This window comes from Cavia porcellus, unplaced genomic scaffold (genome assembly GCF_034190915.1).
Source record: "Cavia porcellus strain 051 isolate PalLab524CR breed Dunkin Hartley unplaced genomic scaffold, mCavPor4.1 scaffold_9, whole genome shotgun sequence".
In the NCBI taxonomy this organism is placed as follows: Eukaryota; Metazoa; Chordata; class Mammalia; order Rodentia; family Caviidae; genus Cavia; species Cavia porcellus.
Genome location: NW_026947492.1, coordinates 59,729,817 through 59,755,636, shown reverse-complemented (window position 1 = coordinate 59,755,636; position 25,820 = coordinate 59,729,817). Strand labels below are relative to the sequence as shown.

Below are 25,820 nucleotides of genomic sequence, written 5' to 3'. Positions count from 1 at the left end.
TGAGCATCTGGGATCTTACTGACCCCAGGGAAACTGTCACCTTCATTCCAGGCTAATTGTTCCTAGAGACAGAAGGCTGCTTGCCTGTGACCATGCATTTGAAATGCAAATGGATTCATTCCCATTTCCCAGCCACCTCCTTTATCAGGCTCTAACAGGGCTCCAGTATTAGCTCCCGCCCACTCTTCCCAGGGCCAGGTATCAGAAAACAATGGGTGTCCCTATGTTCCAGAGCCCCTTTAGTCTGAACTAGCCAACCCTAAACTCTGCCTAGTCAGCTTACCAGCCTTGCCCATTCCTTTCTGAGAAAACCAAAACAAAAGTTCCCGTCTGAACTCTCTCTGCCTTAGCCCCTTCACCCATCCTGGCACTTCCCTTTGTGTGGCAAAGTGCTCCCTCTGGGAACACCAGCCTCTCTCAGGGGTCATTCTCCACTGACCTGCTGGCTCACTATACCTGAATGATAATAAAGCCTACATTTCAAAATGGCTTTTTGGACTAAACTGGAAGCAACTTGAGGATAAATTCTCTCTTTTGCACAGTTATTAGATTAACTCTTGTTCGCAGTGGAAGTTCAAAATTGTTTGTTTAAAAGTTAGTCAGTAAGCTTAAATGAAGACTTCTACCCCTGATCTTGTGTACTTTTGGGTTAGAACTTTATGTCAATTTTCAAATTGCTGCCATATGTATACTTTGTTTTCCAGCAAAAGCATAAACTTTCTTACATTCGGTGAATGACTAAATGTAAGAAAAGTCTTTACTAACGCTAGATTGAAAAAAACACAATTTCTGTTTTCTAATTTTGCTATGAAAATGACAATACTGACTCATAAATAAACATTTATAATGATAAAAATATTTTAAAGGGCAGAAACACACCTAATTAAGTAAACCCAGCTATTCAGAGTCCCTTAAATGGACTAACTTTGGTGGGATAAGAGACATGTGATCAGAAAAATGAGAAGATGGAGCAAGGTTGCTTGGTAAAAGAAGAGAGCACTGGAAAGATTTAGATTCTATCCCTTACTCAGAAACCCACCGTTCTGTGTCACTGGACAGATCACAAACTGCTGTCAGCGTAAGTGGTCACATCTATGAAATGGGAGGACAGGATTGATCACTTGTAAAATTCCTTCTGGCTACCAAATTGCTAATGGAAGGAAAGAAGGAAGGGAGGAAGAAAGGATGGAAATAAGCAAGGAAGGAAGGAAGAAAGGGCAGGGGTAAGGAGGGAACAAAATTAGCTTTGAATTAATAGTGGTTAAAAGCTGAAAATATGTGGAACATGCAGTAATAGGGGAATGGTCAAATAAAATGTGCTACACCTACATGATAGACAGCACGCAATCATTTAAATGATGTAAATAACAAGTTTGTAATGTATTGGGAAAATGCAGAAAGACCGAGGAGGCCTTGTCAGAGCCTGGTTTATCAGTGTTCTGCTAAGCTTCTCTGCCTCTAGCATATCTCCCAGCTCTCAGAATGGCTGTCATCATCCCTGTGAAATGTCCTGCTCAAGATCCTACAGAACTGGATGAATTGATCATAAACAAAATGATCTAAATATGAATCCATCTGAGACAAATTTTGATTGAAATGGCTGTAAGCAATGCCCATTGTGCCCTTAAAAATGTTGGTTGCCTTAAGGACTTGACATCCACCACTGTGGCCTCTTCCCCAACTCCCCATCTGTAACCCAGGTACTAGAATGATAGCACCTCTGGTTGTTGCTCCACTAAATCAAAAAGAAAGAAGAAATAATGCAAAATACATTTCTTATTCCTTATGTCTCACCCAGGGTAAGTATAGAATTTAAAATTTTAATGCTGTGTGTGTGTGTGTGTGTGTGTGTGTGTGTGTGTGCGTGTGACTGGGGAGACCCAGGGCCTCACACATAGTAGGCAAATGCTCTACCACTAAACCATATCCCTAGCCCTTTTTATTTTATTTTGAGACAGAGCCTTACTATGCTGCCCAGATTGGTCTTAAACTTGAAATCCTCCTGCCTCAGCATCCCAGGGCACCACCATGTTCAGTTCTCAGTGCTCTTTGCAGAATACACACACACACACACACACACACACACACACACACATACACACACTCATACACACACACACACACCTAACAACCCTCTTTTCCTTTCTCTTTTTTCCATTCTATTTTCTTTTTATACATAAGGTTTTATCAAAACTACTTAAATATCCAAAAAGACTCAATTCAAAAGCTAGGAAATGACTAAAATGGCTAAGATATAACAATAATATTTACTTTGTAATATCCACTCCAAACCAATTTGGCATTTCAGCCTCACTCATTAAGTGAAGCTGATCTGGGATACAAAGGAGGCATCTTACTCCATGTTTTTTGTTTCTCAGAGCAAAATGTTTGACACAAAATAACTTTTTACAAAGAAGAATAACAGTATTGGAAATGCAAGATTTGAATCTCACATACACACAAAAAAGACAAACTAGAACCCAAATCAGAGCATCAGTTTATGAGTGGTGGTATGTGCAATGATTAAATTTATCATCTCTTTTTTGGAACTAGGGAATGAACCCAGAATATTACTACTGAGCAATATTCTCCAGCCCTTTTATTTTTATTTTGAAGCTGGGTGTGGTGGTGCACGCCCGTAATCCCAGCATTTGGGAAGCTGAGGCAAGAGGATCATTGCAAATTTAAGAGCAGTCTGGGCTACAAAGTGAGTTCAAGGCCAGCCTGAATTGCGTAGCAGACCCTGTCTCAAAAAGACAAAAAAAAAAAAAAAAAAAAAAAAAAAAAAAAATTCCTAATTGTTTTTATTTTGAAACAGACTCAAAAAGTTGTCAGGCTGGCCTGTACCTTGTGACCCTCTTACCTTATGCTCTTTAGTAGCTAGGATTACAGATGTACATCAGCATGTCTGGTTAAATTTTTCTTTTTAAAACAAAAACAAAGGGCAGGGTATTTAGCTCAGTGGCACAAGCGCCTGCCTGGCAAGTGGGAGGTCATGAGTTTGATCCCTGGCACCAAACTAAACTAAACTAAACTAATGTCATAGTGGTTTCCTGGCAAGCATGAGGTCCTGAGTTTGATTCTCAGTACCAATAAATAAATAAATAAATAAATAAATAATAAACAGTTCTTCTTTTACCTTTCTGTACTTACTAAATTTCCTATTAAAAGTGGGGGAGGGGGGAGGGCAAAGAGATAGAGAGACAGAGACAGACCCACAGACACAGAGGTAGAAATTGGTGTTGGTATTCCTTAAAGTGATCCTCCTGGCCACAACTATACAAGTCCTTCTAGGGTCTGGAATTATTTTCTTTTCCCAAATGCTAGCTTGGCTGTCCAGCAGCCCTACTCTCACAGCTGACCCCTTCTCACTCCATTGAACACACATGAGTCTGTCATTTTCAGTTCCACTTGATTTCCATGTTCCCCTCTGGCTGGTTGCCATGGAGTCGTTCTGGCAACCTTCAGGCTGGTTCCCATGGATACCCTCAAAGGCTAGACAGGCTGCTGCTCAGAGCAGATGGCTGCCAGCACTGGGTGGGGAACAGGCTGAAGGAAACCCTGGATTACCTAGCACTCTGCATCCTTCTGTTATCTCCTCAGCGCGCGTGCACACACACACACACACACACACACACACACACACACACACTATACAGATTGTGCTTGGTTCTAGTCTTCGCCAGGAGCTTATAACAATTCAAATGCTGCAAATACTATAACAATGGCAGACAATGACTATATATTTTACATATACAAAGAAGGAAATAATTTACCATGACAGTTCAAAGGGTTTAAGTTTTTCTGATCCCATCCAATAATGAATGTTTGGGGCCAAGTCTTTTTTGAATGTGTATAGACTGTTGATGTGCACAAACATAATCTTAGAAAAATATTTACATTTTGGTTTCCTCTAGGAATGGAATTGATGGTCAGAGACTTGAAATAATGATCACACAATAATAAATAGGAAGGCTGGTATTTGAACTGAGATTTTCTGACCCTGAGACATTTGGTTTATCCACTGCACCATGGCTAGTGGATCAGTGGCTGTGACTACAACAGTCTCCCCTTATTCAGAGGGTTACGCTCTAAGACCCTCTCTGGGGCCCGACACTGCAGACAGTATCACCTCTATACAAACTATGCTTTTTCCCACATATGCATGGCCATGATAAAGTTTACTTTTGAAATTAGGTACAATAAGAGAATAATAAAAATAGCTAATAATAACTTAGACTCATTATATATTATAATAAAATTGCCAGCATCTCTACTTTTGTGCTTTGAGGACATTAATAAGTAAAATAAATGTTACTTGAGCCCAAGAAGCTCTGTGATACCTTGGCTGTCAATCTGATAACCTAGATATCTGTAAGTGACTAACGGGCTGGTCACATATACAGCTTGGCTATGTCAGACAAAGGGATGACTACATCCTGAGTAAGACAGAGGGACAGTGAAAGAACACATTATGCTACACGAAATGGCATGCAATTTAAATCTATTTTATTTTGGAGAAAAAAAAGAAAAGATAAAACAAAAATTCAAAGCATGTAATCTAGGGTCAACAATGAGTACTTACATTGAGCATCATGACCCCCAAATCCTTCATCCAGAGCACAAGACATCTGCATTCCATTGTCTGAATACTACCAGCACAAATTTTTCTCTTCAGTGAACTCAGAGAAATTAGTAGAATAACTATCTTAACTATTTTTTTCAATATATTATATATTCATATGTTGTTTCTTTCAGCTTCTCACATTAGTGAGACAATATGATGCTTGCATGTGTGTCTGATTTATTTCACTTATAAGTATGGTCTCAAATTGCATCTATTTACCTATTAAAGTCTCTAGTTTATCCTTCTTGATGGCTGAGCAGTACTCTATTGTATAAAAAATACCACATCTTTTTTATCCATTCCTCAGTTGATAGGAATTTAGATTGTTTCCAAGATCTAGCTATTACAAATATGCTGCTATAAATATAGGCACACATATATTGTTGTGGTATGATATTTTTAAGTCTTTTGGGAAGATACCCAGAAGGGGAATAGTTGGGTTGAATGGGACCTGTAGCCCTAGCTTTCTGAGGAATCTCCACACTGATTTCCACAGTGGTTGCAGCAGTCTGCATTCCTACCAACAGTGGGGAAGGGTTCCTTTTCTTCCACAGCCCCTCTAGCATTTGTTATTGCTTGATATCCTCCATCCAGATACTAACCAGGCCTGGCCCTGCTTAGCTTCTGATCAGACGAGATCGGGTGTGTTCAGGGTGGTATGGCCATAAACTGCTTGATATCTTGATACTAGTCATTCTTTCCTAGGTGTAGTAGAATCTCAGTATTGTTTGAATTTGCATCACTCAAAAGACCAGTGGTGTGGAACATTTGTTCATATGTTTATTTGCTGTTTGCATTTCTTCATCTGAGAAATGTGTATTCATCTTGGATGCCCATTTTTGGACTGGATCTTTAAATCGGGAGGACTGATTTTTTTTCTTTAGTTCTTTATACGTTCTTGATAGTAACGCTTTGTCTGAGATACAGCTGGAAAAATTTCCCCCACATTGCGGTTGTCTCTTCACTCTGTTTGTGGTTTCTCTTACTGTGTAAAAGCTTTTCAATAGGATGAGATCCCATATGTAGGATGAGATCCCAGTTACTGATTCTTTTCATAGTTCCTATGCAGTTGGAATTTTGTTCATAAAGTCTTTGCCTACACTAATGTCTTCAAGAGTTTTACCTAGTCTATCTTCCAGCAGATTTCATGTTTGTTTTAATACTAAGATTTTTGATCAATTTCAATTTTATCTTAGTGCATGGTTAAAGATAAGGGTCCAGTTTTAATCTAAGGCATGTGTAGAGCCATTTTTTAAAGAGGCTATCTTTCTTCCAGTGAATGTGTTTAGTACCTTTGTCAAGGATAAGGTGTCTTAGTGTCTCAGGGGTTGTTTCTACATCTTATAATCTGTTCCACTGATGTTTGGGTCTGGTTTTTTTTTTTTTTTTTTTTTTTTTGGCAGTACCAGACTGTTTTTATCAAGTAGCTTTATAGTATAATTTCAAATCAAAGATTGTGATGCCTCTGTCTTGTCTGTGTTGCTCAGGATTGCCTTCGCTATTCTAGATCTTTTCTGGTTCCAGATGAATTTTAGTATTGTTTTCTCTAATTCTGTGAGATATGCTATTGGAATTTTGATTTGGATTGCATTGCATCTGTATAACAGTTTTTGGAAGTATGACCATTTTCATTCTATTGGTTTTTCCTACCCAAAAGCATGAGATATTTCTAAGTCTCCTCTTGCTTTTTTTTTTTTTTAATTTCCTTTTTTTAGACTAGGGATTAAACTCACAACTTGTACTTTCCAAGCAGGGGATTATTTTCTATTTAATATTTTTGGACAAAGCTTGACAGCAAGTAAAGAAGAGCTACATACTAATTTCCCTTGTGTTCCTCTAAGCATTTCCCTTCTCCACCACCAATTCCAGCCGTAAAAAACCTTCATTTAAGAACATTCAAGTCCACTCCATGACTACCACCACCACCACCACCACCATCATCATCACATCACCATCATCACTGTAATTCCCCCTACTATTGAAGTAGGAGCTGATCCAGAGTAAATCAGGATGTCCCAAACTCTGGACATCACAGTCATATTCCAAAGCTAGCTCAGTATCTTGTTCATAGGAAGAGCTTAATAAATATGAGTTGAACAAATGAACAAATGACTAGAGCAACATTCTCTACCCAAATTCCTCCACCTCAACAGAGATTTTAACAGTGCTTTAAAGTATCGCCTTCTAACCAGTACAGTTTGGATTAGGACAATTTTGATGTGCTAAAAGGTTTAGAGTGTTATATTAGATTCTTAGCAGCTAGAATCACTGTGCCTCTTTCCAATTTTCAGTCTGCCTTTGGCCAGCTCTGGAGAAATTCTGGATCAGGTCATCTTAGAACTATAATGCCCTCTTGTAGAGCTCTTTGTGCTACTCTTGGGGCTTTTTTTTTTTTTTAGGCAGACTGATAACTCCCCTGTGCATATTTTGGTAGTGCTTATTCCTTGCCTATTAGTTTTTAATGCCTTGTTCTAACTCCCAGAGAAACCTCACACAAAAGGAGACTAATATTGTTTCTCAATAGTGAATTCTGTACCTTGTATTCTTGGTTGCTATAAGAGATGGCCTGGCTACCCATTATATATGAAGACAAAGAGACTCTTACATGTACATCAACTTCCTGTTGTTTTCAGTTGTAAGGAAACAAGAGTGACTATGTTCCTTGGGGAGAATAAGTGATGTGCGTAATACGGCACAGTCAAACTAAGTATTCTCAGGTACTCTGTTCAAGTGGTTATCTGCTTCTTAAATATAGAGCCTGAAATTTGGTAGCACCATGTTCTGTCCTCAATAACATAGATCAGAGATTGGTAAACTATGATCCGTGAGCTAAATCTAGCCTTCTACCGGGTTTTGTTTAGCCATGAGCTAAGAATGGTATTTGTAGATCAATATTTGCAATCAATTTCATGCAAAGGAGTACTCATTTGAGCTTCAATTTAGCCAATGTTATTTTCCTAAAAAATCTATTTTCTATTATTTATTTTCATAATAGATCCATATTACATAAAATTGTATCCAGCTATTATGTTTTCAATTTGGACAATAAAATGTTCTGGGAAACTTGTTTTCTTTCTAATATGAACCCACATATTATCTTTAATTTTGCATGTTGGCCTGCCTAACATGTTTATAGTATGTCCCTTCATGGGAACTTCGCTGATTCCTGGTTTAGACTGGAGATACTGTCCTGAGCCATTCTGTCACGTCACTTCTTACACCTGGAACACTGCATGTCTAACTCTCAGTGCCCAGTGTTCCTTCTGCCTGGAATGTGCTGCCTTCCTTCCTGTCTGCCAGCCAAACAATCATTGTCACTAAAATCAGACAGGCCATTAAGGTCCAACTGGCATTCAGTTGCTACCCTTCTCTAAAGTCTTCCTTTTTCTATCAAGTTAGAATTAAGAGCATGTCTGTTCAAAGAACATGTAACATTTTGTAGAACTTGACTCATGTTACTGTAGTTAGGAATTAGCTCTATGGGGCTTCCCTCCTAGACTGCAAGTATTGATGGTCAGGAAGCTATGTGTGTACAGCAAGAGTTTAACAGATACCTGCTTAAGAGATAAATAATTGATGCAGTGGGAAATGAAGAAATAAGTAGCAAAAAGTGCACCTTCCTCCAACTGAAAGTGTGGTCTAAATTCTGAAGGAAGTTTTGAGCTTTCATTTCTGCCAGTGATTTAGGTATTTGCCTGTCCTCAGGAGGGAGAGGCCTCTGCACTGAAAGACTGTGGTAGGTTAAAAGGATGAAGCATTGCATATAGACCTGAATACTGCTGAAGTGTGTACGATGTAGAAATGATACCATGAAATCCATCCTTAGAGACCCTGACAATGCTGTCCTCTCACTGAGTCAGGCTGTGGGCCACACTGATGGTGGGCAGCAATCCTTCTATGACTGTTCCTATTCCTTATCCTCTGCCTATACTTCTCTCCACCTGTATCACACTCAGTGCTCCTCATTTCCCTCTCCTTGTACCCCCTAACCAAAAGTTTAGCCTCTGAATTGCATATTTAATCTAGTGACTCACTAAGTTCACAAGGGAGAAGCTCTGAGAAGAATGCTAGCGGACCTATTCACTCACTCAGAGACAATTTGCAAACAGCAGTTCTGTGCCAGGCTAAACAGACAAGGCTTAGGTGCTACCTATAGGCAATTTAGGTGGAATGGACTTTTTGTACCAGCCTGCAAAATGTTACATCCTTGAGAGAATCCTTGAGGCTCCTCGGCATTGGGGAGATACTGGCATAATGTCATCGGAGAAGCAGAGATACTCAGCTGGGAAGTCATTACAGTCCAAGGAAGAAAGTTCTACATAATCAACCCACGTTATAGTGACACCTAGGAAATTAAAATCTGGACTTTGGTAAAAATTAGATAACAGTAATAAGCACAGAAAGAGCCCCTGAATTCATTTTCAGAGGAGATTTAAGCCTGTTAACAATCATCCTTTTCTAACTACTTTCACTAAGAGTCTTACTTTATATTTCCTGTTTTTTGCATGCAATGTTTTCACATATACAAAGTGGCAAGAACACGGCTTCCACATTTAATTTGTATTTGCACAGAAAGACTTATAAAATCATGACTCAGCAATGGTTGCTGGGCTAAAAATGCCCATAGATATCTTGTTGGAGTATTTCACAGTTCTTTTCCCAGAAATTCAGAATTTGTTCAAACAGAAGAGCAAAATGACCTCTTCCTATTAGCCAAGTGGCACTTGACTCACCAGGGATAATAACAGTGAAGATAATTGCCATTTAGTAAGTGCTAAATAGCTGTGAGCAAGACACTATGTTAAATACTATGCATACATCATTCACTCATTTGGTCAGTTAAACTCTGTTAAGCATCTACTAAATATATTGCACCAAACCAAGTGGTAGGAATCTGTTGGTAAATAAGACAGGTAAGAGAGTCATGGACTTAATGGAATGTTAAGTTTTTCAACAAACTTATAAGGTAGGTATAATTGGTTCTATTTTACTGGTAAGGAAACAAAATTTAAAAACAGAAGTTAAGTACTTTGCCCAAAGTCATATAATCAATATCTAGTATACAAGATTTGAACCCAGAGCCAGGGATTTAGCTCAGGGGCTCATGTGCCTGCCTGGCAAGCACAAGGTTATGAGTTTGATCCCAGGTTAAAAAAAAAAAGAAAAGAAAAAGAAAAGTATTTGAACCTAAAGTCTCAAATAAAGTTAGACATCTGAGAAGCATTGTATCCTTAACTGGTCATCTGTATCCTTTTTCTTGTTGTTAAGGACCTCTAGCACGAAATAAATAGTTCCTAATCCTTTACCTTCCCAATGGAACTACTTTCTATGCTCTGACACACAGTACAGGTATAGCCTTTCTAGGATACTGGCTGTGATTTAGATGCAAATCCCTTTTCTACATTCCTCAACACCTCATGCATATTTCTGTTACTGTGCTTACTATCATCACTGTAATTTTCTAACAGGTTCCTCTCAGTAGGCTAGGAGTCCCCAGAACATGTATCTAGTACTGTGTCTCAAACAAGAAGTGATTAGTGTTTCCTAACAAATCAACGAAAGCTTTCATTTGCAACCTACTCTGTTCCACTCTCAATACCAATGGCATTTACTGTGGTGGACATGTACCACATACAAACATTATCCCTCTCCATCTTCTGCATGACATTGTGAATTTTATGTCATGTAGCTGCTCATTTAATTTAACAGGAAAAATCAAGACTTTCCCAGAGTCATTAAGATTTTAAGTTAGAGGCCTGATCAAACTTATTTTTTAAAGGTCACCAAGTCCTTTAGAGGATACCAGGACATCTCCCAGGATGCAAACAACCATCTCTTCCACAAACCTTCTGGCAGAATGAACCAGCCCTGTAGTGAGTGCCCCTAGAGAACTCTGGCTCTGATTTTCACTCTCCCCGGGGCCTGCCTTCACTTTGGATATATGCCTCCATGTTATGTTCCTTCTGAGACAGCAGTCTCCTGCAAGCAGAGATCATGCACTCTTTACCAGGAGACTTCTGAGCTCATAACCCCAGCTTTTGCATTTTCTTATGCTACTGCTTTGAACTTGAAATGAAAATATTATTAATCCTGCTGCATTATTATTATGGAATTAGGATCAAATAAATCCAATCTAATTCCCTGCTTTATAGTATAAGACTCTTTCACAATGGACTAAAAGCCCTAAAGGTTAGGGAGGATTCAGAATGGAGGAGGGCAGGAGATAAAATTGTAGGCAGCATTAGTGAAGTGTAGGGCTTTGAGAACCCAGCTTAAGCTGTGACTGCTGGTGTTGCTGTTATTTTAATATGCAACCTGGGCTGAGAACCCCAGGAAAAAGGATCAGGTGTGTATAGGGAACAGAGAGTTCTACTGAAAGGTGAGAGAGGCTGGGCTCCACCAAAGAAACGAAGTTGATTGAGGTGGATGACACGGGCTTAGGAGAGCGGTGCAGAAATGCAGTCGTGAGGTTGGAGGTTGGCAGCTCTCACAAGAATGGTGTGTTGAACCAGGGGACATTCCAGGGGTCTGCTTAAGCTGCACAACAAAACTTACTGTGGTGTGGGGTGAGGAGAACCAGATTTCTGAGTCAGTTTGGCCATTGACTGGCTGTGTGATCTCAGTTTCCCCTCCCTAACTCTGTTCTTCACTGTTGAAGACAAGAGACATTTACATTGAAAGGCCATTAAGAAGTACAAATAAAGAGATACCTTAAAACATTTAGCACAGAGTAAAGACCCAGGAAATGAGATTGAAACTCAATTATGTCTCTGTTCTCTTGAATATTCTCTTTGCATTTTACTATTGTCTAGCTTTCTCCTGATTCTTATGATTTAATAGTGAACAATCCTTAATGGCAGGTGCCTTGCAAAAAATGCACTCTAGGATATGTCACAAAGTGGGCCAACTTTTTGAAGTCATTGTAGGGAATAGACAGTGACCACAAGGGAATAGCATGTAGAGGAGGCAGAGTTTCCGGAGGCACTTGTGGGTTTTGTGGCTTGAGGCCTAAACACAATTTTCCCACCAAAAGAAGTCACACCAGCCTTGGTCCTGCAAAAGCTTCTTCATTCATATGGAAACAATTGTAGGCTGATTGAGACTATGCTGGAATAAGGGAGGAACTGGTGAGGGGGTACTGGTGTTTAATGCACATACATGGTGGCACTGCAGGACAATGGGAGAAGCCAGGAGGTGGAGACACTGGTGGGTCAGGGGGAGGCAAGTGCAGAAACCCACAGCCCACCCTCTCACAACACCTGCTCCCTCCATCCCTGAGAGGTGGGTATGTGCTGGGTTCTGACTCCAGCATTATTCTCACCCTCTCTACCCCCCCCCCACATCTATAGTTTGATTCTCACCAATGGGCTGATGTAATCGACATCTTTTTTTCTGCTCTGCTCTTTCTCCTGAGCAAAAAACTATATTTCCATTTAGTTAGTTTGTGTCTTGATTGTATTTTTTATTGAGGTATAATATATGTAGAATAAAGTCCATTAATTTAATTTTTGACAGGTATAATATATGTTAGCTTTCTATTGTTGGGACAATGTACCCAACTTATATAACTTCTCTTTAAAGAGGATAAAACAGAATAAAACCAATCAAAACAAACCAGTGTAAAAGATACAGGACTTCAAAACATTACAAAATCAATTGTTACCATAATGCCTTTTGATGTCTTCAAAATAGCTTCAGATAACTTTGAACACAGTAAAACTCAAACAGAACAGAATAGAAACAATAAAAACAAAACAATGAATGCAATAAAGAACAATAAAGAAAGATTTACTATAGGTAATACAAGCCTATAGTAAATCCAAAATTGCTACCATAATATATCTTTGAAATAGCTGCTCCTGCCATCAGATTTGACATAATCAAACAAAATAAAAAAGAATAAAACCCAACCCAACAAAACAATGGAAATGATATAGGACTTCCAAAACAGCAACATAAGGAATCAACAACGGCTACAACCCTCAAGAGGAGATCCCCTCTAGATGTCACACTGCGTACCGCTGTCCTCTGAACCTACGTTCAGACCACTGGCCCTAGACCTGCAATGTTAGTGAAACACCAAAGCACCACAGGCACCCTGCTGCATTTCACCTTCATAGCTATCATCACAGCCTGTGTTTCTCTAGATAAGCTGGTCACTTATGGTGGGGAGTTGGGGGGTTGGTACTTCTTGTTTGCCAGCCTATATACCAGAGGGGACTGGGGTTTGTCTGTTCCAGTCTGGCGGTGGCCCACGCAATGGCACTGGTTCCCAGACTGGGCTTGCTGGCTGGTATGGCTTTGTTTTCTCTATCCCCAGTCTACGAATGGTCCCAACTTATATAAGTTAAAGAAAGAAAATTTTATTTATTATTTAGAAGTTTCAGTCCATGGTCAACTGATTCCAAAGAAGAAGCATCTTGCTAGGTGTGGTGGCACACACCTGTAACCCTGGAACCAGGGAGGTTGAGTCTAGAGGATCACTGTGAGCTTAATGCCAACCTGAACAGCAGAATGAAACCCTGATTCAAATATACAAAAACCAAAACAAAACAGAAGCATCATAGTGGAGGGCATCGTGTAGGAAGGGCTGCTTCACCTCATGGAGGCGAAAAGCAGAGAGAGCAGGGGGACAACCAGTGAGGAAGGGGCCAGGGAACAGATCTAGTACCCAAAACATACCCATGACACACCCAGAAGTGCTTTACTAATTTCCTGGTATCTCTCAAGCCAGTCAAGATTAATCATCATGTATTAACCAAGATCAAGATTAACTATCACATATAGACACACGTAACTACCACTCAGATCAAGGCAGAGCATATTTCCACAAGAGTACAACTCTATTATTTATAAGTCCAAAAAGGGTTTCTTTAGGGACTTCAGGGTGAATCTACTTCCTTGCTCTTTCCAGTTTCTCAGACACTGCCTGCACCTTTGCCACATATCCTGCTTCAGTCTTTAAAGCCAGCAATGGCCGACTGAGACTTTAACTCTTTGTATCACAATAACAATGATGCTTGTCTTCCTATTTCCTTTTTTTTCTTTTCAGCCTTGGGGATAGAATCCAGGGCCTTCTCAATGAGCTATATCTCCTTTTCAATTTTTCTTTGCTTTGAGATAGGCTCTTACTACATCGATATGGTACCCAGACTGGGCTCAAGCCTGTAATTGTCCTACCTCAGCTTCTAGGAATTCCTATTTTAATTAGATTGGTCCCATCTGGATCATCCAGGCTCTTCTCATCTCAAGAACCTTAATTTAGCCAGGTGTGGTGGCTCACGCCTGTAATTTCAGCATTTGGAAGGCTGAGGCAGGAGGATTGTTGTGAGTTTGAGACGAGCCGAGGCTACAAAGTGAGCTCAAGCCCAGCCTGAACTGCATAGAGAGACCCTGTCTCAAAAATACAAACAAAACAAAACACCCTTAACTTAAGGACATCTGCAAAATTCCAAGAATGAGGATCCTTTTTTTTTTTTTTGGTACCAGGGATCAAACTCATGACTACTCACTTGCAAGGCAGGTGCCTATGCCGCTGAGCTAAATGCCCAGCCAAGAATGAAGATCTTTGAGGGGGACATTATTCTACCCATCACACCCTAATATAATATTCTGTACAGTTTGTGCATCCTTTTAGTGATGGACATTTGGGCTGTTTTAAATTTTTTAGTTATTAATAATAATGCTACTATAAACATTTTTGCACAAATCTGTGACCATTTCTGTTAAATTTTTACTTAAGAAAAGAGCTGCTGAAAGGAGTGGATAAGCATGTTTACCTTGAAGAGAGCTAAAGAGTCTCACAAATGATAGTAGTAGTTTATGATCTCACTGGTACTTTGTTTCCTTTTCCCCTTTGCACTAAGCATCTCTATGCAACTCTTTAAAAGACACCTCATCCTGGCCAAAACTATATTGTGCAATTGAGTGAATAAGGTCATTGTCCTCTGCTACATCACGAAACCTGAGAGACATCCCAGACTCTGCCTTCCTCATTTCTTCTGACTTTCAGTTAACCACTCATTTTATTATATGCTATCAGCACTTACTGCCCTTCTTCCACTGTTGAAGATCTTTTTAGCCTCTCATCTTCTTTCCTGGACCCACTGCTTCCAGCCCAGTCTCTCAGGCCCATCCTTCCACTGTTGCCAAAGTCACGTTTTCTACAATGTAAATGCGATTCTTTCCTTTACTTGTGAGATAAAGGAGCTAGTCTCAGCTGACCTCTCCCATCTTTCCTAGCCCTTTTATCCTCACACAATGACACTTCAAAGTTTAACCTGTGCAGAACAGCTTATAAGTTTTACTCAAATTGATTCGGTCCCTAGCACCCCCCCCCTTTTTTTTTTGGTGGGGAGAGACAGGTCTCACTTTGTAATTCAGACTAGACTTGCATTCACCATATAGTTCTGGCTGGCCTTGAACTCATGGAGATCCTCCTGCTTCAGACTTGAGTGCTGGGATTACAGGCATGCACCACCACACTGGCAAATTGTCTATTCATTTTCCAGTCAGTCCATCTATCACATTCCCCACAAACCCCTTTCTTGATAAACGTCCAATGGGGTAGACTTAATTTCTCTCTGCACTCTGCCCTATGAGCTACTGAACAGACTGTTTGTTTGCTTGTTTGTTTGTTTACTCAGAGCACCTGTAGCTTTTTAGCACATCAGTTTCTGCCTAGTGAACACAAGTCTCTTGAGAACAAGGACTATTTCATCAATGCAGGACTTAGGTCAGGGACTAATATGTAATAGATAAAACAAACTTACCAAATTGAAACTGAGTTGAAATTGTATAGATCATGGCAAAAATAAGATAAATGTTTAAACTTCTCAAAATTTATTACAGTGAAAGATATATTGCCATTAATCCCTGTTAAAGTACTTTTCTCTTTGAACATATTTATCCCATTGTTCTTGCCACTTTCTGAAGCAGTTCTGGAAGTCCTCTTTCCAGAGTATCTTTGGTCGCACTGTCCTGGCTGTTTCGATGTTCTGGCTAAATTCAAAATGTCTGTCTTTCATTGTCATTTTGATTTTGGGGAAAAGCCAGAGTTTGACCAGTGCCAGATCCACCAGTTAAGTACGATAAGGGCACAGTGCAACATTTTTCTTTGATAGAAACTGCTAAGTATTTTGAGGTCTGAAACTATAAAGGCAGACAAGAGGCCTTATGAATCTGTAGCAACATTCTGTTCCTGCAGGACTACTACAAAGATTACATGACAAAATGGATCGAAGGCTTTTGGTCTCTGACAAGCACAAGGTAGGCACTCAATTGGCTACTATGATTACTGTTTTTAATGGCAAAATTAGCTTGTTCAGTAAACATCAGGGATTGTCCTTTAATCCTAACGGACATTTGTTGGTTTATTTCAGTTCTATGTACAACATTGAGTGATTCTTCGTGATTATAGATTTAGAACTATTATTGCCTTGATTTTTTAAAAATTTCATATATGCATTAGATACTGTTTTTCTCTAAGAGAACAACCAAGAGTTAACCATGTGAATCATATCTTCTTTGCGTATTAGTCAATACTATATTATGTCTCTGAGAGTTAAATGTACCAGGTCAATCAATGATCTAATAAACTCCCTCATGCACAGCATGTCATCAATAAAAATTCTCAAGTAGGCACAAAGCACTGCTGGATTAGGTACTAATGTGCTTTCACAACAACTCTTTTCTATAGCTTTCCTTCCTGCCCCAATCACCCCTTTTTCATAATTTTCCTGGATGTTGTTTCTGCCATCAGAACCCCAACTGTATTTATATCCCCCAGTGCTCCATTCTCAGATGGCTAGTTTTTTTTTCTTGCTTCCCAGGGACAATTTTACTTTCTCCTATGACTTTAATAACACCCAAGAACTGATGATTTTTAAATCTATATTTACAACCCAGATTGTTCTGTGAGCTTCTGATCCATCCACTCAACTTATTTTTGAACTCTTGCCAGGTATCAAAGCTCAAGTTCCATCTACAATAAAGTAAGTTTGATCACCACTTCTAACATTTTTTTTTCATATGTGCCGTGACTAACACCACTATGAGTCCCCTAAACCAGAAACATGAAGGTTATTCTGGACTCTAGCCTCTTCCTTGAATCTCAGTTGGTCCTCTGTACGATCCACTGTTTCATACCTACATTATGCTATGAATCTCCATCCAACAGTCATAGCAAAGCCTTCATCTTTCTTTCTGGATTGTTTCAATAGCCAGCTTCTTTATTGACCCCCTTTCTCTAAGCTCCCCAGCTCGGCCAGCCAGTGAGGACTATATAAAATTTAAATCAAAATACTTTGTTTTCTGCTAGAATTCCTTCAATGACTTATGATTTTCTAATAAAGTCCTTAGCCAGGGATGCAAGGCACATCCTGTCCTGTGTCTGTCTATCTCTCAGAACATAAAAACAAAAGAAACAGTAAAAGTAAGAGTAAAATTTCCTGAAAAAAGAGATATTCAACAAAACTGAAATTTTATTATTTAAAATAGTAAGAAGAAAAATTGACCTCAACAAGACTAATCCTGAAAAGAGAGAAAGAAAGCAAAAATTAATATTAAGTATGAAAAAGGAAATATATCTAAGTTAAGTACAGATTTTTTAAAATCACAAGATAATACTATGGTCAATTTTTTTTGTCAATAAATGTTTTAATTAGAAGAAATAAAAAATTTTCCAGAAAAATGTCAATTAGCAAAACTGGATAAAGAAGAAACACAAAATCCAAATAAATGAATCACTATTAAGTATAGCAAATTGGTACTAAAAAGGTTTTTTTTTTTTTTTTTTTTAAATTGGGAAGGGTGACTAGGTCCAGAAAGTTCCATAGAATAATCTTGTCAGATGTTTAAGAAGCAGCTCCTCTTTATACAAACTGTGTTCCGAAGAACTGAAAAGGAGAAAATTTGTTCTTCTAATTTTATAACTTTAATCCTAATATTTCCCAAAGCCAATATAAAAAGGAAAAAACTGTAGAACTTGACTAATGAATATATATACACAAGCATTTTAAATAAAAAATAGCAAAACAAATTCAGCATAATAAAATATATTTTAATTTAAGCAATAAGTATGTTTTCTATACCAGAAATGTAAAGATGGTTCAGTATCAGGAAGAAATTTATTAACTGTTAAAAAAGAAAAACCATATGATCACCCTAGTTGATGCAGAAAAAGCATTCAATAAAATTCAACACCCATCTGTATTTTTAGAAACCTCTAAAAAACTAGGATAAAGGGAAATTAGAATAAAGAAACTGAAAAACACCAAGCAAACCTCATTCTTAATGGTAAACATTTACAATCCATGTCCCAACACAAAGACATCCATGGTCACATACTACTCAAAACTATACTGTTGTTCTAGTCAATAAAGCAACACAACAAAAACAAGATATATAAATATTGAAAAGGAAAACAGTAAGTTGTTATTTGTTAAAAACACATACATTACTTCTATGGACAGTCTGAGTTTAAAACAAAACTAATTAATTCTGTTAAGTTTCCAAAATATAAGATTAACTTATAAAAAATTAATGCATCTAAATAATAATAAATTTTATTTTATTTTTTTGGCACCAGGGGTCAAACTTACGATCTAGTGCTTGCCTGCAGGCGCTTATACTGCTGAGCTAAATCCCCAGCCCTATAATAATAAATTTTAAAAAATGATGAACTCTTCACAATAGGAACAATAATAAAAGACAGCTTTAAAAAGATAATGTGGCATTAGAGAAAGCTAATGGAACAGAAAAAGAGTTCAGAAATAAGATTCAAGAATTTGTGACCCTTTTGTGATAGAAGAGTTATTCCAGATTAGTGGGGAAAAGACAAACTTCCTATTTCTTTTCTTTTTTGTTTGCACTAGGAATCAAACTCAGGACCTTGCATTTGCCAGGCAGGTGCTGTGCCCCTGAGCTACATCCCTAACCCATGGCAAACTTTCTAAAAGGGCATGGAATAAATGACATTTCATAGGATGGGAAAATTCATATCCTATATACAAAAATTAAATTATTAAAGACTTAGCTATATAAACAAAATTTAAAAATATATAAAATGATTTTTAGGGAAAAAACTACAAAATGTACAATATGCAAAGAACATGAATGACTTGCATAAAAAGCAAATTTACCAAGATTGTATATGGGTAAATTTCTCTGAGTAATATTTTACCAAGAAAAGCCTGATGTCCAACCATATCAAAATTTTCTAGAGTGCTTTGTTAAAAATAGATACTTAGGTTCCACAGAGGTACTGAATGAGCATGTCTGAGGATGTGGCCCCAGAATCTGAACCTTGAAAAGTTCCCCAAGTGATTCTTCTGCAGACTGGATTTTGGTCAGCTTGCCTTTATGAAAGTATATAGGTCATGACCTGGGTTGCCCCTTAGAATCACCTGAAACATGGCTTCTCAGCCTTTTGGCTAAGACCAAGTGTAAAATCACCTGAAATAGTTTTAGAACACTCAGATGCCCAGATCACACCCAGGCCAGGCATCTGTCAGCATTTTTAAAGGTCTCCAGCAATTCCAATATGCAGATGAGGCAGAGGCTAGCTGCCCTAGGTCAAAGCACACTTTTGGTGACCCTCACAAAACATTTCCCTCTGGTGTAACCTAGTACAATTCAAACTTTATCCTAGTTAAATAAGCCATGACTTCCTTACATAAGATCACACATTATTCATTTGGTATCCCCAGCATCTTGGCTGATACAAATCAGGACTGGGTGGTCATTTTCTGACATAAGTTCAATTAAAGGAAATAATTAATATATAAGCGAAAAAAAGTTTTACCAAAACCTAAAAATTCCATTGGATCAACAAATCTCTGTGGCACTGAGGCACAATAGTAGGCTGTGAAAGGTATAGAAATGAACAAAATACTGTCTTCTAGTCATATGTTTAAGACCTGGGCAGAATGCAGATATGGACAAACTATATTCAACAATAAAGTGACAGTGACAAGAGCTCAGATAGTTAACTGGGAATAGAGAATAAAAGTGATTCTGATCGACAGAAGTTAAAAAGGCATCACTGAAGATTCAGTGCCCAAGATGGCCTTGAGGTATAGCTGGACTTGGGCAGGAGGAAATTAGGGAAATGGCCGGTTGGGGTGCAAGGATGTTCCACACAGCATAAGCCAAGTCAGATGGGCCTTTCTCTAACCTTCATGCAAGGTTAGTTGCCTTTTTTTTCTTTTTGATTTTCTTGTTATTGATCTCATTTTTCAAATATTTTGCTCTGGTTTATTAATTCTACCTCCCAGTGCGCCACTGTTTTCTTCTAGGAAGAATTTCTCATTAGCATTTCTATAGGGAGCACCTGCTACCCCATCTAGTCCCATTAACTGATGGCTGGGGCATTGGGGTTGACTGAGAGGAGAATTTTAATTCTCTCCTTCTGACTCATCTATTTCCTAACAGAGAAAGCCAGGTCTGAAGTCACAAATGGCTGCGCAGTGGAATCCATCCTTAACATTAAAAATGGTAATAAAGACATGCTTCTCAATTTTATAATGCCATCTAGGTAAAATGAATGCATTAAAAATTGATCAACCTCATAAATGTGATTAATCCTAAAAATACCTCAAATGCCACTTGAATGTAGAAATCCTACATGAATAGATTAATCAGATCAATTGAATAAGGAAGATTTCTCACAACTAAAGTGTCAAAAGGTTTCTATATTGAGCATATATCGTATATTATATGATTCTGAATATTGAATGTACATTTTACATTACATACTAATAAATTAAGTTGATGTATTATGGATCCTTTATTACAGCAAACTGCTCACATTGGTATCTTGTGACAGATATCACTGGTAAAACCCATGAGAGAAACCAGTCACCATGGTGTAAACACACTCTGATTTATGTAGAGTGGCAGAAGAAAAGGTTTTGGAAATCAAGTTATCATTGAAATGGAGCCTTATTTGGTTTCTAAGGGATGCAAGGCCATCTGTAGTGGACATGGGCACACTTGAATTAAATTCAGGAGAAATGCAGAATCATAGCAAAGGAAAGAACATGAAACAATAGGGAAGGCAAATCAATGTTCTAGATAAACCTACAATTTCCAAGCATTTTCCTTGCATTTTTAATTTCAAATGTCTTGTTTTTCACATCTACTTTCATCTTCTGGGAGAAAAATCAATGTTAAATTTTCATATCAAATTTGTCATGCATTCAAATTGTTCATTAAAGAAATTGATGTCTCTTGGCAACACTCATTCTCTCAATGTTTCAAAATTCATCTGATTCTACATCAAAATGGCACTGATGGACCCAAAGCCATATGTATGATTAATTTTTACAGAAGACCTGAATTTAAAGTTTTTTTTAGATATTGAAAGATTTTTATTGATAGGTTGATACAATTCTGATTGCTGCTAAAAATAGCTATTCCTCACCTGCTGCTAGATCATAGTCTCCCCCTACTCAATCTAATCCTTTCCAGTATGTGTGTGATTTGACTGTGTACTATGACACTGTGCTTGTTGCATAGGTAAGGTTTGTTGGAGGGGCAAACTCTATACAGAACAAAACCACAAAGCAAAATTTGGAGCAAGTTGTATTTGCTAGGTGTGGCCATTCCCTGACTAGCAAATCATTCACAAACAAAGCAAGTCCTGCCAGTTTAGAAACATGAACTGATTTACTGAGTATGATCACCCAAAGAAGTTTGGGAACCTGGGCTCTCTCTTGATTGACACTATCTATGGAGCATCTGCCTGACGGGGGTAAGGTTCCACCTGCTGCAGGTAGAATGGCTGTAAGAAGATGGAGTCAGCAGGCCAAGTGTGGTATTGGGTCAGCTTTAATGTTCTCAGAGGATGAAGAAGGGCCTTGTTAATGAGAAAGCCATAGAAAAATTACATCTTGGTTTTTTTTTTTTTTATGCCTCTTGTTTATTTCTTTTCTTTTTCTTTAGATCCTCCCAAAACATTGTGGAAATTCCACCTCCCTGTGGTTATCCAAGGAAAAGGATATGTGTCCTTTCTTAACCCAGAGCTTTAAAGGTGATGTATTGCTGGGAGACCAAGTGAGATAGAGCAAGAGAGAGAAAGACAGAGAGATAGCAAGTAGGAGGTGGAATTTAGTAAGAGAGGAAATTCTGGGGCAGTGAGGAGGGGTGTCAGATTCTGTCTTAACAAGAGAAGATGTCTGCATGTGCTAGTCTTCCAGCAGAGGAAGGTGTATTTGTCATATTCTTTGAGGACATCAGTTTAACATGAGGGACATGAGGCTAGGTATAGCATCCTGGCAGAAGGCACTAACTCTGCAGTTCTCTCCACCACACCCTTGTGCAGGCAACAGGCAACTAACTGGGACATTTTGAATACCTCTTGCTCAATTACTCATCATGCACATCTGCTTCCTCAGAGACCCCAAGCCCAGTCTGACATATTCAGAGCCAATTGTGTATCTGTTAGCCAAATGAGGTTGGTTGAAACATAAGAGCAGAATTGAAACACTCAGATGCATATGTCCTGGATGGATGAAGGGTAATAAAGTACACTGGAAGGACTGAGGTTGTAGCAGAGAGATAAATCTAGAAAGTGTGTGTATGTGTGTTTCCATGATCGAATGCATTTATTTATAAGGTGTCTGAAAGTGATAAAGGATGGTAAAGACAGAGTTCTTGATGGTGAGAGAGTAAGAAACACATCTGGAGAACATTAAGGGTGCAGAAGAGCGAGGAGATGCCTCAATGGGAAAAAAAGGTTGGAGGCATTTAAGAAGTGGAAATCAGCTATGAAGCATCATGTAGAAAGTCAGGATGGAAATGAAACAAATTACCACTGCGCCAGGCATGAAAGTCTTTCTGAATAATTTCCGCATGAAAGTCTTTCTGAATAATTTCCCTTAATCCTCACAATGTCTACGTGCCATACAATAGGTATTCTAAACTATAATGACTAGTTAATTTTAAATCAATAAATGAATGAACAATCTTAAGAGATCTCTATTATCACTTCCATCTTACAGATAAGAAGGTGAGCCCCAGAAAGGTTAAGAAAGTTGTCCAATGTTTTTCCGAGTTTGTAAGCAGCAGGAGGAAAATGACATCAAAGTTGAAGTGGTAGAAGAGGGCGACTTGTAAAGGCCTATGGGAATCTAGAAAAGGGTGTGGTGCTTGAGTCTCTCAGGGACTGAGACAGGGACAGAAGAATGCAGGGTTCCTGTGAAATGAGTTAGGGAGAAAGGTCACCTGGAAAGAATTCTAGAATGATGAGAATCCTGTGGGAATGCAACAAGGTTGGGGGGCCGGCTGAGCTAGCCAGGGACAGCATCCAGCCCAATGCAGCAGGAAAACTAGAGGTGGTGCAGAGGAAATCACTGGCCAGCTGTGAAGAAATGGACATTTCTCTGTTGGGCAGGCAGGGATTCTGGGTGGGAGAGGGCGGGGAAAGGATGGTTAAAGTAGTAAAGAGAAAGAGCTGGGAATGCTTGAATGCATAATCCTAAAGCTTTTACACAGGACAGGGCGGCAGCTAAATCTGTGACTAGAGAGGCCCTGAGTTGCAGTGGTGGTAGAGGGAGTGGTTGGGATGAGAGAGGAGGTTAGATGTGAGGCCTGCAATGTTGGGGACTGAGCCCTGGACAGTCCTGCTGCTCGCATCTCACCTGTAGGAGCTGCTCACAGCACTCGTCACCTCCTCGCGGATTTGCCGATTGAGGGCGTCCACCGCTGCACGCCCCTTGCCACCTTCCGCAGCCTGGGCCTGGTCGGCGGGCAAGGGCTTCTGCTCGTGACCCTCGGAGCGATGCACCATCCAGGCAGGCCCAGGCTTTCTACGGGTGTCACGCTCATCTGCACCTGATGCTTTTCCAGCCGCCGGGCCACCGGCGCCCACCTGGGCCTGGGCAGCAGGCAGTGGCGTCTGCTCGTGGCCCTCGGAGCGATGCACCATCCAGGCAGGCCCAGGCTTTCTACGGGTGTCGCGCTCATCTGCACCTGATGCCTTTCCAGCCGCCGGGCCGCCGGCGCCCACCTGGGCCTGGGCAGCGGGCAGTGGCGTCTGCTCGTGGCCCTCGGAGCGACGCACCATCCAGGCAGGTCCAGGCTTTCTACGGGTATCGCGCTCATCAGCGCCTGAAGCCTTTCCTGCAGCCAGGACCCCGGCTTCTCCAAGCGCCTCCTGCTCTGAGGCCTCAGCAGCGACCTGCACCGGCCATCGTTCCTGGCTCTGCGGCCGGCGCTTAGGCGCCCCCAAAATAGGCGCAGAAACCTGAGAGGGCGCGGGGATCTGTACCGGCTTGGGGATCCACGGGTGGTCCCCGCGGCGCGGCAGCGGCCAGGCGCGGAAGTCCTTCTGGTACTGGGTCTCACGCTCAAAGGGTGCGTCCGACGGCTGGTACTCACTGCGCGGCCGACAGCTGGGCTCGGGCCGCACCTTCCAGGCGCGGTAGTCCTGCCGCATCACCGAGTCTGCGGGGCCTGAACCGGAGGTGGAGCCAGAGCCCGCGCCCAGGCCGGGGGCACTTCGGCCGGGCGCCACTGCTGCCTCGCGCTCGCCGCTGGGCCCGGGCGCGGGCCCCGTTGCCCGGGCAACTGCATCCAACTCGCCTTGGGCAGGCTGCGTCTCTATGGCTACCGGGCGCGCAGAAGGGGGCGCGAGCGCCGGCTGCGCCTGCTGCTGGGATGGCGGTGGGGGCAGCGGTGGGGCTCCCGGGTGCTCGGTGGCCTCCGAATACTTGGTGAATACCAGCGGCACAGCGATGTCCGCCTTGTCTAGCTGATTCCAGAAGCGGGCGATGCAGCAGGCCCGCGTAATGCACGGCCACGCCATGATGCTAGGATGCAAAGCCGGCCCTCGCTTTCTTTATGTGGCTCTAAAGCAGGGTTTTAGTCTTGCTTCTGCTCGTGGCCCGTACCCGCCAGTGTGGTCCCCACCGCTTTCTCTCCCGATCTTCCCGTTACCTCGTCCTGCTCCCTCCGGGAACAACCGGGGGAAGCTATCACTGAGATAGTCTGTAAAGTCCCTGGATTACCGGCTGGAGAGCAGCTGCTGCGGGTGACGAGAGGCGAGAGGAACGGCGTCCGGGAGTCCCTGGCGAGGGCGTCTGGGGCGCGCCCCTCCCTGCGCTCTGGCGTTTCCCCGCAGACCCCAGCCGAGCAAGGCGACGCGAGCGAGGTGGCCGCGGGGTTAAGCCATGGCGCAGAGGAAGAGCTGGGCAGTGTGGCTGCGAGTTAGCGGCTCGATTTTCTTTACTGCGGGGTACAGTCGTCCACCCAGCAGGGCTTAGAAGCTGTCACCTCCAGTGGAGACGGAGCTCTGCTGCCTCGGCCGCGGCAGGCGGCGATGCTGCAGACGCTGTCGCCGCTGTCTCTGCTGCAGAGAAGCGGCCCCACCCTTTCCTGCCGCTCAGCAAGGGAGGGGGAAAAATCCAGAAAAGATGCTGAGAGAAAGAGCGCTGCAGAAAAAAATCACCTGCTGTCGTCAGCGCGCGCTGCTGGGAGCTGGTCCTCTTTCTCCTCCTTCCTTGGCTCCTCCCTCTTTTCATCCCCAACTGCAGAGCTAGGGCCTTGCTGGCTTCAAATCCCAAACTCCTGCCAACTTGTCATTGTTTTGGTTGTTTCACCTTGGGGACTCTGAGTCTCCCTTTTGTAAAATAGAGCCTATCGTTGGAGGAGGGGGGTGGCAAATTTTTAAAAATTATGAAGGAAATCCCTAGTGAAATGTCAGTTCCAGAACAGAGTCTTTAAACAGAGAGCTGTTGTTATTGGACAGTCACCAGACTGTATTTGAACCCAGAGTGGCTGCCACTTGACCTAGGCCCTTGCTTATCAGTCTTCTCTACAGATCTTGCTCAAATGTGGGAGACTTGGGGACCCAGGGCTGGTGGAGTCCGGCCCTTTCTTACCAATGTATAGATGGGAGGGGTTTCTTAGTCCTTCCCAAAAGCTACCCTACTCTTCATCAGCCTAGAGGCATCAGTTGGGATTCGAATGTGAAAAGAAGATTCTAGAAAAGGGTCTAAGTGGTTAAGGGGTGGATAGAGGGTGTTCCCTAGGAAAAGGTAGAGCCTTGTCTGCCAGACTTACCCTCCTCAATTTGGTGGCAGAATCGATTTTGCAGTTTGACGGCTCTCATTTGGCTGTGACACTGTCATTATAAGGTGGGTCATCTCTGGGCCTCAGCCCTCTCATCTCTAAAGTGGAGGAAATAGGAGCT

General features: G+C 41.0%; 1 protein-coding gene across 2 annotated transcripts in view; it reads right to left on the bottom strand.

Annotated features, from left to right (window-relative positions):
• Map6 (microtubule associated protein 6) overlaps positions 1–25,073 on the bottom strand; it is a 71,485-nt gene extending 46,412 nt beyond the window's left edge. The window contains exon 1 of one of the 2 annotated variants that reach the window (XM_013145281.3): positions 23,269–25,073. In XM_013145281.3, the coding sequence (XP_013000735.2) occupies positions 23,269–24,434 (1,166 nt within the window). In that variant the 5' untranslated portion in view covers positions 24,435–25,073. The remainder of the gene's footprint in view (positions 1–23,268) is intronic. The other variant, XM_063256482.1, reaches the window with a different exon arrangement.
• Between the last annotated feature and the right edge of the window lie 747 nt (positions 25,074–25,820).